This window comes from Echiichthys vipera, assembly GCF_963691815.1.
Source record: "Echiichthys vipera genome assembly, chromosome: 4".
NCBI classification, from domain to species: domain Eukaryota; kingdom Metazoa; phylum Chordata; class Actinopteri; order Perciformes; family Trachinidae; genus Echiichthys; species Echiichthys vipera.
This window is the reverse complement of record NC_139829.1, coordinates 13,929,374-13,945,702: the sequence shown is the minus strand read 5'-3', so window position 1 is coordinate 13,945,702 and position 16,329 is coordinate 13,929,374. Positions and strand designations below refer to the sequence as shown.

The 16,329-nt window shown below is 41.7% G+C and overlaps 1 protein-coding gene across 1 annotated transcript; it reads right to left on the bottom strand.

The window, feature by feature from the left end:
• Nucleotides 1-13,692: 13,692 nt before the first annotated feature.
• Nucleotides 13,693-15,428, bottom strand: cldn5a (claudin 5a). Its single transcript, XM_083912000.1, has one exon. The coding sequence runs from the start codon at nt 15,240-15,242 to the stop codon at nt 14,595-14,597; it is 648 nt and encodes a 215-aa protein (XP_083768126.1). The 5' UTR covers nt 15,243-15,428; the 3' UTR covers nt 13,693-14,594.
• Between the last annotated feature and the right edge of the window lie 901 nt (nt 15,429-16,329).

The window sequence follows — 16,329 nt, the reverse complement described above, 5'->3', positions numbered from 1 at the left end:
CTGCAGAGGTTTGGTGTTATTTTTAGCAGTATTGGTGGTTAAAGATGCTTTAATACCTTCACCGTACTGCCCCGAGCTAATCAGTGTTTGTCCGGCTGTTAGCGACTCTCCAGGATTTCTCCGTTAATAGTTCATACACGACAAAACTGTCTCGATGGATATTTGATGTATGTAACTGCCAAAAGAACATGGGATGATTTTGCGTGGAATGTCACTTTAAGTTGAAACAGGTCCTTTTAAATGTTTCTGTAACAAAGAACTGTGAGGTGACCCAATCTCTGCCCTTTACTTAAAGATTGGACCAAGCAGAAACTCCTGTTTGCAGCCTCCATAACATGTGGTGAGCAACTCAACCAGTAAATAATTTTCCCTCTTCAACTGGCGTCATTAAGTATTCAACGAGAAAAAACTAAATTATAGAGAAATGTGAAATTTTTGTATATTTTTGGCCCTGCCACTGCCTCAAGGTAACCATCGTTGGTCTGTTGGCAAAACTACAATTGCCTCTTCTCCTGTCATAAAACAAAGGTCTGGCAGGGTGTCGTCTGATGGCAGTCACAGAGAGAGTGAGTCACAGTCTTTCCATCTTGATCCAATCTTTTTTGCTTTGCTTACGCACAACTTGTCCCACAGAAAGTAAAACTGTTCTCAAGGTATTTGTGAGATTTGTAGTGAAAGTATTTTCTGTTCAATGAAATTAACTTCTTCTCCTGAGCCCACTCATGTGGGGCAAGGGTGCTGACTGCGACCTCGGCACACATTGGAGAATGTAGGCCAGACCTCCTGGTGGTGATTTGCTGCCTGCCGGGAGAGTGACTGGAAAGGTGGAGCCCGAGCAGCTCTCTGCGGGGTGATTAAGATCCTAATCGCTCTTGGATCAGGATGCGATCTTGACCTCCAGAGTGGAAGGTGCTTGGGTGGTTTCACAGTAAAGTCCGGACTGAGTGGCAGCAGTGGGACTGAAACGTGCCTGGAGCTGCATCAAGAGGATGTTAATTTAAATGGTGTTATTTTGACCAGTGGAGCATGAATGTACATCTCGCTGCATCTTCCTCTGGGTCAAGAGAGCTATTTCCATCTGTAATGATATTGTTTACAGTTAGTGATGTTATCCAGGATAAATAATGATCCAAACTGTCTGTGAGGAATCTGCTGACGACAAATTTATATCATTAACAGGGCGGAGAAACAAGTTATTTTTAGAGACATAATGATCATGAATTACTTTCTTCAGCATTCTCTCTGTCCCTTATTTCTCATATGTCTTCTCGTTTGATTGTTTCTTGTGATACAAGTTTGAGTTGTTTGAGAATTCTTACTACAAGGTCCATTTAGTAGCTGTTTTGGAGCTTTTGACTGTCACATGATCTTCATCAGCAGATGGAGTCGCCCAGTTGTAGATATTCAAGTGAATTTGCTTACAGAGCACTTTTTGGGCCGTTGTTTTCGGCTAAAAGGTCCAAGGTCCGGAGGTCACTCTTGACCTTTGAAAACAGCAGTAGAGAAAACCATTTCACCACAAGGACGAGGTTTAGTAGCTGTTTTGGAGCGTTATTCACGTTTAAACCAACATGGATCAGAAATCCTTTAAGTATCACATTGTAAAAAGTAGTATTTCCATGTCTTCTTTTTTCATTAAAGCAGGTGGAGGTGTTATATAAATACTGTTAAAGTATCAACATGCTCAATCCAAAGAGAAATACAAACAGGCAGTATTCAGAAACTGTGTCTTGTGATGTCACACACACATATATATAGGTAGAAAGTGGCACTACAGTGCCGTTACAGTCATTCTTCGGCTGTTATGACGGTGCAGAGAGCGCAGATGGGGAAGACCTGGAAACACTGACCAATCAGAGCAGACTGGGCTTATTAAGGAGGGGGCTGAAAGAGACAGGCGCTAAAACAGTGTGTTTCAAAGGGTGAATATTCAGACACTAATAAATACAGTTGTTATTTTTACCATTAAAGCATGTAAACATGTCCTAGTAAAAACCCAAAATACAAGTATGAACCTGAAAAATGTACATCATATTGGACTTTTAAACTGGGCAATGTAATTTTTGCTAAACGTCACAATTACATTGTACAATATGGCTCAATGTATTTCCTTTTCTTGTGATAAAACCACTTAATTGTTTATCTGTAACATGCTAAAATATAGTATAACAGATACAGCACAAATAAATTGGAGTCATAAAGAGTCAGTAAACTGATCAAATAATGTTAGTTACGATGAAATATCTATCTAAAGTTTGCTGACAGTATTCACCACAAGCTGCTGGTCGCACCAGACCAGGTACGGCTGTGGCAGCAAAAAACCCCTCAGGGTGTTTCATTGGTTTTAGGTTATTTTTCATTTATAAGAGGAAGATTTTGTAAAAGTTACATAGTCTTACTTTAAAGTGCTCTGGGCAAAATCCTGATGCTGATAAATATGTAATATGATCAAAAGCTCATGACAGAGTTTGTGGTGGAACGATTGTTTTCTCAACTGGTTTCTGAGGCACTGAGGAACTTCGAACCTCATGCTTTGGTTTCCTCGGCGTCTCTATATGTTTTTCAAGTGTTCTCTTGTTGGCTGTTGAGGATCCAGCCTAGCAACTGTTGTTTTCAAACACCTGACACTGGTCGGTGAGCAGAGACGGTGGCCGCATCAGTCGGCCCGTAGATGCTCCAGTGAGGAGATCCACCTGCTCTGTTCAGCCCATCATTTGTCCTCCCCTCAGCCGTCAATCACTGTGCTCTCCATCCCCCCCTCTTGCACCTCTAGTGAAGTGGGGCCACTGCCCTTTCCGCCGCTCTGCATCTGAGGAATGTGGTATGCAACAGACCCAACACACACACACACACACACACACACACACACACACACACACACACACATACACACACACACACACACACACACACACACACACACACACACACACACACACACACACACACACACACACACACACACACACACACACACACACACACACACACATACACACATACACACACAGAGGAAAACATACCCCCAAAGGCAGGATCATACAGACGATGTGTAGATGTGCAGAGCGGCCTTTTTGAAGTCCTCACACTCAGCAGTCATTTTGCCTTTTACTCCACAGGTTGATCTGCTGAGTGGAGCTTTAGAGGATGTTTGTGGGAGTAATGAGGGCGCGATACAGCCTGTTCTGGCAAAGATGATGCAGTATTTTACCATATTAACCTTACACACTTACCTGTACTTGAGCTTTGATAGTGTACATACGTATCGTAGCGTAACTCACCAAGAAGCAACTTGAGCATCTTATGGTCCTTACAGTAAACCTTGTTTCTATTTTTATACTTGCACCTTTTATTGATTTGAATATTTGCACTCGTTCCTACTTTGCACCTCAACAGAAAACCTGCGGTGAAAAGCAATCGACTGCTCAAAGACAAACAGATGGATGCTTATCAACAAGATCAGAACACACACGGACTCCCATCCCTCCTTCCTGAATGCTGTTTCTCATGTCATTCTGTTTCGAGAAGGCCGCTCTTTGCTCCCCTGCCTTCACGCGCTTGCAGATTCATCACGTACTGGGAGTGGGTGGGTGATTTTACAATCAAAAAACATCCATATAATCTGTGTTTCTAGATGACTCAAATGTATTTTTGACATATCTTCCCCTTAGTCACAAAGTGCACTGTCGACAGATTTTATACTTCAGTGACAGTGGAGTTAAAAAAAGGACACGGTTGCTCAAGTCTGCAAAGTTTAGCTTGATGACAAGAGTAGCTCCTGAAAATAACTAAAAGGCAAGACAATATCTCCAGGAAATACAAGAATACAATCTGTGAAATATGTTTTAGAGTCTAGATGGCCGTGATAAAAGGAGCCTCTTTAAGTCTAGACTGAATCTGACAGTTTCATAGTTTAACTGTTTAATACTTTATAGTCGTCCATGGGAAACATTAAAGTGGTGTCTTCCCATGCTAGTGCTGCCTGTCTGTGACAGAACATGTTCAGAGTCCACGTGGAGTATGCTAACTTGCTACATTTATCTGCAGGTCAACAATATAATTGTACCAAAATATCGGTTCATGAAGTATACACAGCATACTTGTGTTACATTAAAAAAACTTTTCAGACTTGAGCCACAATGTTTTTTTAACTCTACTTTCACCGAAGTTCAGTTTCAATTCAATTGTATTTATAGTGCCAAATAATAAAAAAAAGTTATCTCAAGACACTTTCCATATAAAGTAGGTTTTCCACACTCTATGATTTATTCATGATAGACAGAGACCCAACAATTCCCCCATGAGCGACAGCCAGTTGCATTACAGCGATCTTGCTCACAGTGGCAACAAAAACTTTTTTAACAAGAAGAGAGAGAGAGAGAGAGAGAGAGAGAGAGAGAGAGAGAGAGAGAGAGAGAGAGAGAGAGAGAGAGAGAGAGAGATAGAGAGAGAGAGAGAGAGAGAGAGAGAGAGAGAGAGAGAGAGAGACACTCAGAGATGCACACTAATCACAAAATTAACATTAACAACTATGATAATAAGAGGAATATAACTAATAATAGTTATGGATGACCAATAAGTATGTGGATATACTAGAATGATATGAATAGTAGAAATAAAAGCAGTAATAATAAAAAATCGAAATAATGTTAATAGTAGTAACGACAGCTGGCCCAACCAGGATCTAAGGAAGAAAAAAGGTAGAAGAAGAAGTTAAGTTAGTAAAATGCATTAATGCAACATGAATGATACAGATGGAGAGAAGCTCAGTCATAGAAGTCCTCCAGCAGACCAGGCGGCTTGGTTAGCAGCATAACTAAAGGCTGGTCCGAGGCAACATGACCTGACTGGTAAACTCTTCAACTATAAAATCTGTCGACAGTGCACTTTGTTGTTTTGTCATATTTCCAGTGAAGAAATAAGAAATGTCTTTTTCTCGAACAGTTGTTTTCATTTCTCCTCTCTTGTCTCCAACAGTCTCAGATTCCAGATAGGATTAGTTTTACTGGACAGCCAGAGACAAAGAGCTACAGCTGACTGTTCCTGCCTGCTGCCTGTCTCCCCATCGTGCTGTGAGAGGATACACACACACACACACACACACACACACACACACACACACACACACACACACACACACACACACACACACACACACACACACACACACACACACACAGAAGCCCAGTATACTTCATGTACACACATTCCACTAAACACTTCTGACCTGCTGTCAGCCTGTCAGCCCACAGATGCCCTTAATGATCCCCAACCCCTGTGACCTTTAACCCCTTGAGCCCTCTCACAGTCGGGGTGTTACTCCTTGAAACGCTCTACTCTCTCTTCCATTGTTTTTAAGTGCTTTCAGGCAAAAGAGAACAGTATACTGCCTGGAAAAGAATTTGCATGAATTTAATACTTATTGATGTTGCCTTGATTCTGTGGCTGAATCGGCTCAGAATCACTACACATTCACTGAAATGAGTTAACAATATGACATAACTATTAAATATTCAACTATATTTCTTCTGTGTTAAATATTGTTCGAGACACCTAATTAACCAAACATCCACTCACCCATCTTTCAAAGATATGGTTTTCATTTCACAAGTTAGTAAATAACGACCAATGACCAAAGAATAGTTTGTCATTTTGTGAATACACTTGTTTGTTTTCTTGCCGAGAGTTTGATAAGAAGATTGATACCACTCTCGCGTTTGTGTGTTAAATGGGACATATTATGTGACGCTATTATGCTTTCAGGTTAATGTTTGCATTGTGGGTTTCTACTAGAACATGTTTACATGCTTTAATGTTCATAAAATACAATATTTTTTCATTTTGTCCGTCTGAATATGCCTGTATTCACTCTTGTTCTGAAACTCTCCATTTTAGCGCCTGTCTCTTTAAGAGCCGGCCAGAAAAAGCCCAGTCTTCCCGGATTGGTCAGTATTTCTGGTTCTTCAGCATCTGTGCCCCTGGTGTCTCTGCACTGTCATTGCAGCTGGGAAATAACTAAAAAAAAGCACTGTAGAGGGACTTTCTATCTATATAAGGTATAGTTGTGACATCACAAGAAGTCCTGACGGCTCTGTGGATTGTGTTTTGATACTTTCACAAACAATAACTTGATTTTGACCATCTTCAAGACCGTCAAGATATGGTAATAAAGTGTATGTTTACATGTTAATGTGTTTTCCGCAACTTTCTTTTTCAGCCTAGGTGGGGGGGTGGAGGGGGACACAGTACAACACCACCCACACAGGTGTTTTCAGTTACTCCGCTTGATAAGACCTCTTCTCAGGACTGTGTGGGTGTGTATACTGTGATTGATTGACATTTTCCTGAGTCTTCTGTTAGCTTTGTTTCACCCGTTAAGGCGGGACAAAGGACACCTTTATCATTCTTAGTGGCAGACGGACATTTATGACCTCATAAATTCCCATCAAAGCCCCGCCCACCTTCAAACCAAGCAGAGGTCTAATCAGCCAGAATAGCTGAAAACACCTGTGTGGGTGTTCAGGGGCTTTAAATTGAAAGATTACACAGACACTGAGATGTCAGGGAGGAAAACTGCAGGCGGCACAAACAGCTTCATTCTGTCGTCGGGTGTCTCTTCTTTCACCCTCTGCGGTCGGTGGCTCTGTCATGCTGGACAGCCCCATAAACAAAGACAGAGAAGAAACAGAAAGACACTTTAACGTGGGTTTGTTTTGTAACATATGTGACTTTGTCCTCCAGCGTTGACTGCTCCAACGGTGCTGAGAATAACAAGCAAGAGTTTTCCTGCAAGATGTAATTAGTGTGGAAACAATACACTTAGTTCACTTCGAAATCCTGTTTGTTTGTGTGTGTGTGTGTGTGTGTGTGTGTGTGTGTGTGTGTGTGTGTGTGTGTGTGTGTGTGTGTGTGTGTGTGTGTGTGTGTGTGTGTGTGTGTGTGTGTGTGTGTGTGTGTGTGTGTGTGTGTGTGTGTGTGTTTTAGACAGGCTGTTTGTTTACTTAGCCACTGATTGCCGTATCCTATGTTAATATGGGACTCCAAATTACCAGAAGAGGCTGAAGCTAAAAGCAACACCACCTGTGCCACTGAGATTGCAAACATGGTGTATAAACACTAAACAGTCCTCCGTGTTAGAGGAGGTTTTTCCTCATCACATACGTCTCGCTAACCATGTTAAAGCAGAAATGTCTCCTGATCCCAGCCAGAAATTCATGCTGCAGGCCTCCTGTTCATCTCAGCAGAGGGCCATCATTCACCTCTTTGTTTGTCCGACTTACCTTCATGTCAATGTGTGTGTGTATATGTGTAATATCTTTCTTACTCAGGCATTAAAGGAGGTGAAACTCCCTGTTTCCAACTTCTTCTTCTGTCATATTTTTCAGATAAAACCTTCACTATGCACCCTATTTATCAGCTCTGTTGAGAAAACACTTCATGTTGCTGTTAAGTCTGTCGTTGGCCCGCCTCAAAGTACACGTCAATACTACAACATTGTGTCGTTTTGGGAAGTGTGATTGGATATTTGGCAACACTTTTTTATAAATATTAAGGCTAAGTTGAACTTTTTAAGTTAGATCCTACAATTGTATCAATATTAGTAACATTGAATTAAAAAGCAATATTCCCCTAAACCCTAAAGTTATCGGTTTGAAACCTGGAGGAAGCCTTAAACCTGCAAGACAAGTTGTGCACACAGCATTGACATATCATCGCCTTTTCAGTTGATATGAGGAACTTGTTCGGGATGTTCTCTGTTTGTACATTTAACTGTGAAAAGTAATGCACTGTAATTTGTGTGCAATCCACATACAGTATTTCATCCATCATCCATTCATCATCAACTGCTTGTTCCTGTCGGGGTCATGGGGGGCTGGAGCTGATCCCAGCTGACATCGGACGTGAGGCGGGGAACACCCTGGATAGGACGCCAGTCTATCACAGAGCACATAGAGACAAACAATTTCTATTTTCCATTCTAACTCACATTTACACCTACGGGCAATTTAGAGACACCAATGAACCTAACACCTGCACGTCTTTGGACTGTGGGAGGAAGCCGGAGAACCCTGAGAAAACCTACGCAGACACGGGGAGAACATGCAAACTCCACACAGAAGGGCCTCAACCAGGATTCAAACCGGGGACCCTTTTGCTGTGAGGCGACAGTGCTAACCACCACCCCACCGTGTCGCCCAATCTATGTATTTATAACTGTAGAAATTACAAGTTTAACCGTCGCAGTCCACTTAGAACGTAATATTTCGGAAGATATCATACGAATAGTTGTGCGTAACTTTCCATAAGATATGATACAAACCTCCCAATAAGAATATGTTGACTTGTTAGCGATCAGATTTACACGTCAGCAGTTAGTCATTCATTCCTCTGGAGTTGTGTCTCCTCCCTCCAGATGAATATAAGTGCAATATTCACTCCCTTTTTTTTCATCTGTTTTGGTCTCCAACTGTCTCTAAATGCTCCACTATGTTCACCAGCAGCGCTCTAACTGTTGGGCTGTCATTTGGTGCTGAGCAGGTCGTGTGGTGGTTTTTAAGAGCTTTTTCTCTTGTTATGGTAACAATACATGTCATATTAGTGGGGCTGTTTTCTTTTTAATAGAAATATGAAGCACTTCAATCCAGCAATCCTCAATTCCTCTCAAACAGCAAGGCAACAGATAGTGAACAATCTCCGGCTTCACTTTACTTAGGTGAAACCCGCTGGGATTTTACTCTGTATGCACTACACTTTTCTAATGCTTTTATTCTAATTTGCTTTATTTGTTCGCAAGCTTGCTTGTTTGTTTGTTTGTTTATTTATTTTTTCTTTCTCTGTCATGTCCATATACAGTATATATGTCCTCTCTTACAACAAATTTGACACATTGACCTACATTTACTCATTCTTTTTATTATTATTATTATTATTATTATTATTATTATTATTATTGTTTAATTATCTACTTTTTGGGGTGGGAGCTCTGTTTTGAGTGTTTCTGTTTGTCTTTGTTCTGTTATGAAAAAAGCTCAATAAACAAATTTAAAGGAAGACGCCTCTCCTTCTTTGTACTACTCCGCTTCATTTGAATGGGAAAGTCCGTCAGTCTCCCTACTCTCTAATCACATTCATGTTGAGTGAAATATTCAAATAAAAGTCACTATGTTGCCTAAAGACCCACCATTGGTTATTTTATACACATTTCCTTGTACCTGAAATATAGATATTTCATATATTTAATGACCTTGGGAACTTGAACTTTTTTTTGGTTTTAATCTTGGCAGTTAGTGGTATTAAATGTTATTGTAAATTGTTTGACTTTTTTCCCTCACAAAAAATAATGTGAAACTCATAATTTCTGAAAACTGCATGTGCCTATTTCCCGCTTTATTTGCGTGTAGGGATTCTTCTTGTGATAAAAAAAAAAAAAATGTTTTTCACGTTGTTGATGTCCTATGAAAACCACATATCTCAAAATAATTTGCCTTGTCATAAGTTTAGAAAACAGATTTGGTTTAAGTTTTGTGTCATTTTTTAATAGTTTCTTTATTTTAACACGTAGGAGAATTTCCCCAACCATTAAAGGAAACAATCCCCAAAATTAGATGGTTTTCATTGCACAGCCACTTTGATAGATTTATATGTGTTTTTGTGTAAAGGTTGAAACGTAATGTTGAAAAGGATATGTGACTAAATGAAAGTTATCAGTTACACAGATACAGTACAATAGAATTATGTATGTATGTGTATCTTTGGGAGTGCTTTAACCAGCAAACTACACACACACACACACACACACACACACACACACACACACACACACACACACACACACACACACACACACACACACACACACACACACACACACACACACACACACACACACACACACACACACACACACACACACACACACACACACACACACCTCACCACTCCTCCTCTCCTACACCCTCCATGTTCCTTCCTGTTTCCTGTTCCGCTGTCCGCTGCACAGGAAGCCTGGTCGTGCAACTGGGCCGCAACAAAAAACTCCAGAGTCACCGAGCTGTAAACTTTGCGGACAGAAACATGTTGGTTTTTTTTCTGATCTCCATCTTTTACCTCTTACATTGTTTCTCAAACAAACAGCTCATGGGGTCTTTAACCCTACAAACAAAGCCACATTTGTCCTCCATGTTTGACCACCTGCTGACTCTTGGCTTTGCTATCTGTGAGTAGGCTGCATCCAGCTGGGACGTCTGCGGACTGTGTGCACCTGCTGGCTCTGATGTGATCAGTAATAACATTAATCATCTTTCCTGTTTGTTATGACTCACTGCTACATTCATGGTTACTTTGAAGAATCTATGCCTTTATATAAAGTTAAAAACTCAAATTGGCTCGAGGTTGAGGGTGTTGACTCCCCTCCCCCCAATCAAATGTGGGTATTTTGCTTCGATGACATCATGCCTGGTCAGTCGAGGGACGTGACTTTTGACTTGTCTGACCTGAGGCCAGATTCAGAGTTCAAAGTTCATGTCATGAGAAATGACTCCCTAGCTCAGCCCAACCTCTCACTTGCTGCAGCGCAAATCAGCAACCAGTGTGTAACCTGACCGACTTCTGACATGCCCTTAACCATGGGGTCCTCGCTCCGCCGGGCTCAGGGAGGTCAAGTTTAGAGGTCAAAATGGTTCTCTGTTGTGTTATGTCATCTGTTTCCTAGATATCGCCAACATTTATATCTTGTTTATTTATATTTTCACTCCCTTTGACCAGAGAGTTTTGTTGCCAATGTGCGACATTTATGGCAACAAATGTGTTTCTGCTTTCACAGCTCTTTTTGCAGTGACCAGTACAGGCTTAAAGTAAATCCCTCCTTCATCTTCTACACTGGTGTGTTTCTGTGTGTGTGTGTGTGTGTGTGTGTGTGTGTGATTGTGTGTGTGTGTGTGTATGTGTGTGTGTGTGTATGCGTGTGTGTGTGTGTGTGTGTGTTTCTGTGTGTGTGTGTGTGTGTGTGTGTGTGAGTGATTGTTTATGTGTGTTTCTGTGTGTGTGTGTGTGTGTGTGTGTGTGTGTGTGTGTGTGTGTGTGTGTGTGTGTGTGTGTGTGTGTGTGTGTGTGTGTGTGTGTGTGTGTGTGTGTGTAGGAATGTCTGTAGGCCAGGCCTTTTATTAGGCTCATCCATACCACCACATTATAGGCTACCGTAACCAGGCAACTGCATGTTCTAGCTGGTAACCATGGTGAGCACCCATTGAGTGACGTAGCTGGCCCTATTTGCCACTCTGCTCGTTGAAATGAGGACCCCCCCCCCAAAAAAAACCCTTTCTACACACACACACACTCACTTAACCCCTTGCTCACACACACACACACACACACACGCACACGCATACGCATACGCACGCACACACACACACACACACACACACACACACACACACACACACACACACACACACACACACACATACACACACACACACACACACACACACACACACACACACACACACACCCTGCGCTTCGTCACCCTCTGTGTGGTGACTAGAGAAGTGGAACTAACAATCCCACAAAAACATCTCACTGAGGCAGACCAGACAGCACCTTACAGGGAGTGTCTTTGTGTAGAAAAACCCATAGAGACCCCCAAAGGAGGAACGCCTACTGCGGCCGGCTGTGGTTCTGAGCAGTAATGACAAAATCACATAACAAAGTATTCTTCTTAACATGAACTTATCTGGTCATACAGACACATTTCACTCATATATAATGATCTAACAAGTTTTAAAAACATAACCCCTTAAAAGTTGTCTTAAAGGAATACTTTACCCACAAAATGACCGTTTGTATATTAGTGACTTGTCGAGCGTTGCCTTGATTTTATGAAGAAACTGACTTTTGTTTCATGCCTCCACAGTGAATGGATATCATTACAAACTACATATCTAATATTTCCAAGGTCAAGAAAGACCTTTCATGTAGCGCTAAAACAGTTATTTGATGAGTCAATTAGTTGATCAACAAAACATGAATCAGCAACTATTTTAATAAGCGCTCAAGTCATTTTATAGATAAAATGGCAAAACATCTTTAGTATTGAACTGAATACAGAACAGAATCATTTGAAAACGTTAACTCATGGTCTAACACCTGACGTGAGCAAACAAATATTCAAAGAAATAGAAAATAATCTGATTGGTAATGAAAATAATGGTTACTTCTGTCGTTGCTTTCATGCTGAGACTTGCCTTGTATCCGTGAAGGAAACGTTATTTTTGTTGCATGCCTCAAAATGCGGTGAACATAGACCTTTGTTGATCAACCAATTAATTAATCGACTGTTTTAGTACTAAATGATAGATAATTTTTTTACCTTAAAGTATTAGATATGTAGTTTATAATTATGATATAACTTGATCAAACAATCCCAACTCAAGCCACACTTGCTACACTTTTATTCAGACCTTTCATCCAAAATCACATGGTCATCAGCGCATGGAGTTTGCTCATTTGAATCTCCCGACCTTGAGTTGATATTGTTTTGTCAAACTTCTATTTCCAAGGTCAAGGAGAAATTTTATTAGTATAAACAGTTCCATGAAAACTGAGCAAACTCTGATGAAGACCATGTTATAAGGATACCATTTTTACCCCCTGGGCAGTGCCGCGGTGCCCTTGAGCAAGGCGCTGAACCCTGGGCAGCCCTCTCGCTCTTACATTTCTCCATTAATGTGTGTGTATAGGACCTGTTTGTACATGTGTGCATATTTGAGGCCTGTGTGTGTGTGTGTTTAACAAAAGAGTGAAAAGTGAATTTCTCCTTGCAGGACTAATAAAAGCTTTCTTTCTTTTCTTTCTTTCTATGTGCAGCTAACCAAAAGTAAAAAACAACGGTGGAATTTGTTGTAAATGAGGATTTTCTCCAGTAAATAACACATTTATCCTGAAGTAGAATACAAAGGACTGATGACTGATATCATTATTGGTTCTCTTGTGGAGGGCACAAGTCACACACTCCCCTGACTGTATTCAGACTTCTTGCGTGGCCATATTTTAAGAGGGCATATGACCTGCTAAGATTCTTAAGTGACCAGCAAAACAAGTATGGATAAGCTTTTGTAATCCTGTCACAGTGTTACATCAGAGGAGCGAAGTATCTGTATTCTTCTATTGTTGTCACAAGTTAAACAAACCTGTTTAATACTTTATCCCAATATTGTAAATCAGCCCCAGTGCCTGGATACATGCGGTGCCCATGAAGCAGCTGTGGATAAACTAATTGCTTCAAAGTGATGGTGTGTAATCTTTTGTGATGAAGCCCATCTATCTTAGTCTGGGGATGGGGATGTGGCGAATGAATGTGGTGACTTGCGGGAAGACGGATCCAGCAACTTCTCCATGGCTCTAATTTGAACGCCTTTCATTGACTGCGGACGGGAAGGGGTGGGGGTGGTCTGAAAGAGTGGTGGTGGTGGGGGTTGTGAAGTATTGTGAGTTGAACAGCAGAGCCCCACTCCAGCTGAATGGGCATTGTCATCTGGATTTCTATGGCTAACCAAAATACTTTCTCCCGCCGTGGGGGTTTATGGATTCACGGTGGGAATGGCATGCATTACGCACGGCCGTGGAGAGCTCTGTGCAGACCGTCACAACTCAGTTGTCAGTTTCTTTGTTGTAAGAACACACTTTAACTAAAGATTTCAGACAATATATTCAGTTTAATCTTAATAAAATGACACAATATTGCATCTCCACATACACAAATAATGAATCATTACATCAAACGTCAACAAACCAACAGAAAACAAAGTTTATTCCAAAAAATTCTGAAAAGAAAAGACCTCCTGCAGTGACCGTGATGCAAAAGACTCTGCAGGTGTTCAGTGCAGCCGAATAACGGACTGTTAACATTTCATGTTGGGACCACAAATCCCAGGCTCTCCGGAATCTACAGGTCCAAATTAGACTGCAAACTTCACAGTCACCGCCATCAACTTCTGAACAACAGAAAAGCCTGTCCGAGATTTATTGGGGCTTTAACATAAGCCTACACTTTTCTTGTTCGTTCTTTATTGCTATCGGACATTGTTGAAGTCCTCAACATGTCAGCGTAGTTCCACTAAAGGAAACTGATCTTTGAATATGTGGGAGTGCAATCATTCTCAGTTACTGTACAGGTTTGTGCTGACAGTGCACATCAAGGCGAAAGAACACTGTATATATTCGACTGCAACAGTTCCTCTAGAAAAGAAAAACTCCGCAGTTACAACGGTGAACGATTCAAAATGTAATAATCTAATAATTTCAAAGACTTACAAAAACAGGTACCTAACAAAGATAGGCTACTCCTTCTTATCGTGAGCTACCTCTTGTAGTTGATAGTCTTTTTTAATCTCCTGTAGTTACAAAAAGGATCTGTGAATATGTGGTCCGGGCGTATTGAAGGGCCTGTGTAAAAACAGCAGGTGTGCTTCCATGGGTTTTCAAAGTTTAGATCTCTAAACAAAACAAACTGCAGGTGCAAAGATAACGTCCGTCAAAAAATAGTTTTTAACAAGCTGCAGGTCACTTTTACGCACCGCCTGCTATGAGCCACATAGCTACACATAATTCCTCTTGTCATAGTCCCCGTTCGGCGTGGCTCTTTTGGTCGGTGCGTATTTTACCGAGTATCCAGAGTTCCCGCTGGAGGGGCAGGAGCAGCACAGCAGCGCTCCTCCGATCAGCAGCATCGCTGAGGCCGCCCAGCCGATGTAAAGCGCAGCGCCGATCTCCCTCTTCTTGGATGCGGGCACCTGCGGGTTGTAAAAGTCCGATATGATGTTGTTGGCCATCCAGCAGAGAGGCACCAGAACAAACAGACCACTGATGATGTAGACGACCCCTCCGGCGTTCACCACCCGGGCTTTGACGTACTCAGCGCGGATACAGTTAGTGCACTGCGCCCCCGCAATCACAACCATGAGCCCCAGCACGCCCATCACAGAGGAGATGACTGTGAGCGCTCTGGCCGCCTGCAGGTCGTGGGTGAGGGCTAAGATGGAGTCGTGCACCTTGCACTGCATCTGACCCGTACTCTGCACCACGCACGACATCCACAAGCCATCCCAGATTGTCTGAGCCACCACGATGTTGGCTTCGATGAAAGCCGTCACCTTCCACATGGGCAGCCCGCACGAAACCATCACCAAGAGCGACCCAATTACGCACAGCGATAGTCCCAGGATCTCCAGTCCGGCCGACACCATTTTCGCTCTTTACTTCAGTCAAGTCTGTCTGAAACTTTATCCCCTAATATATCTTCTTGCGAGTAAGGTGTATTTCTTCTCTTTATCTCTTCGTTTTCGCGTCGATGTTCAGGAGCGTCAGGCGTTAGTTGCGCATCACTCACCACATTTACTCGGAGATGTAAGAGACAGCAGCTCTGAGTCTCTTTGTTAGTGAGGGGATGTGAAAACAACTGGAATCACAGTAGCACCGGACCACGAATATCTGCGGGGTGGGGGTGTATGGGCTCGAGGAGAAACTTTCCTCCAATCAGCTGTCGCCGCATCCTCACGGGACCAATGGAAACGCAGGGAAGTTGTGAGACTAAAGCGGTCCAGAGCGCATTGTGCGTTTGAACAGTTATTTACAATGAATAGAGGGGGCAGGAGAGGGGGCAAAGGCGCACGGGGTGGTTTAAGGGTATGGAGCAGCTGAAATGCAGAGGCTGGGTGAATCACGGCACTTGTTATTGACATGGAGGCTAATGCCACTTGTCTGCGGTATATATAATGGCCATTTCACCCATTGTGACGAGGCTCTTAATTTGCGGTCTCAAAATGCCAGAAAAAGAGAATGAATAGAAAGAAAGATGTCACATTCATTTTAAATGTATTTATTTTACTTTGAAGCAGTTTTTACAGCCTTTTAGCTGATATACTGTCTCCTTGGTCTCTACAGAAACAGTTCAACGAGAACAATTTACCATCACACATTAAATTCACCCAATCTTTTGAATTACCCCCAATATTGTTTATTTCTTTCATTCTTGGAATCAGGTTGCCTTTAATGTTTATTTTTTTAAAGTATGAATTAATGAACATATAATTAGGGTATTGTTATTTGAAGTTGTTCTTGGGTCTTGTTGTGTATTGGTGTTTTAAAATATATATTTGTATCTTTTTTGTACAGTAAAGAATCCTTTATGAAATGTAATGATTTGTCAGGACCCTGATTTTAATCAATATTTATTCATGTTTAACATCCTGTAAACTGCCATTGGTGGCATTTTTATACAACCTAAATCTAAATCAAATCTAAAAAGCCTGAGTGTTTTAACTTAGTGGCACT

Coding starts and splice junctions, on each gene's coding strand:
- cldn5a (XM_083912000.1), bottom strand. CDS start 15,242: ATGGTGTCGGCCGGACTGGAGATCCTGGGACTATCGCTGTGCGTAATT.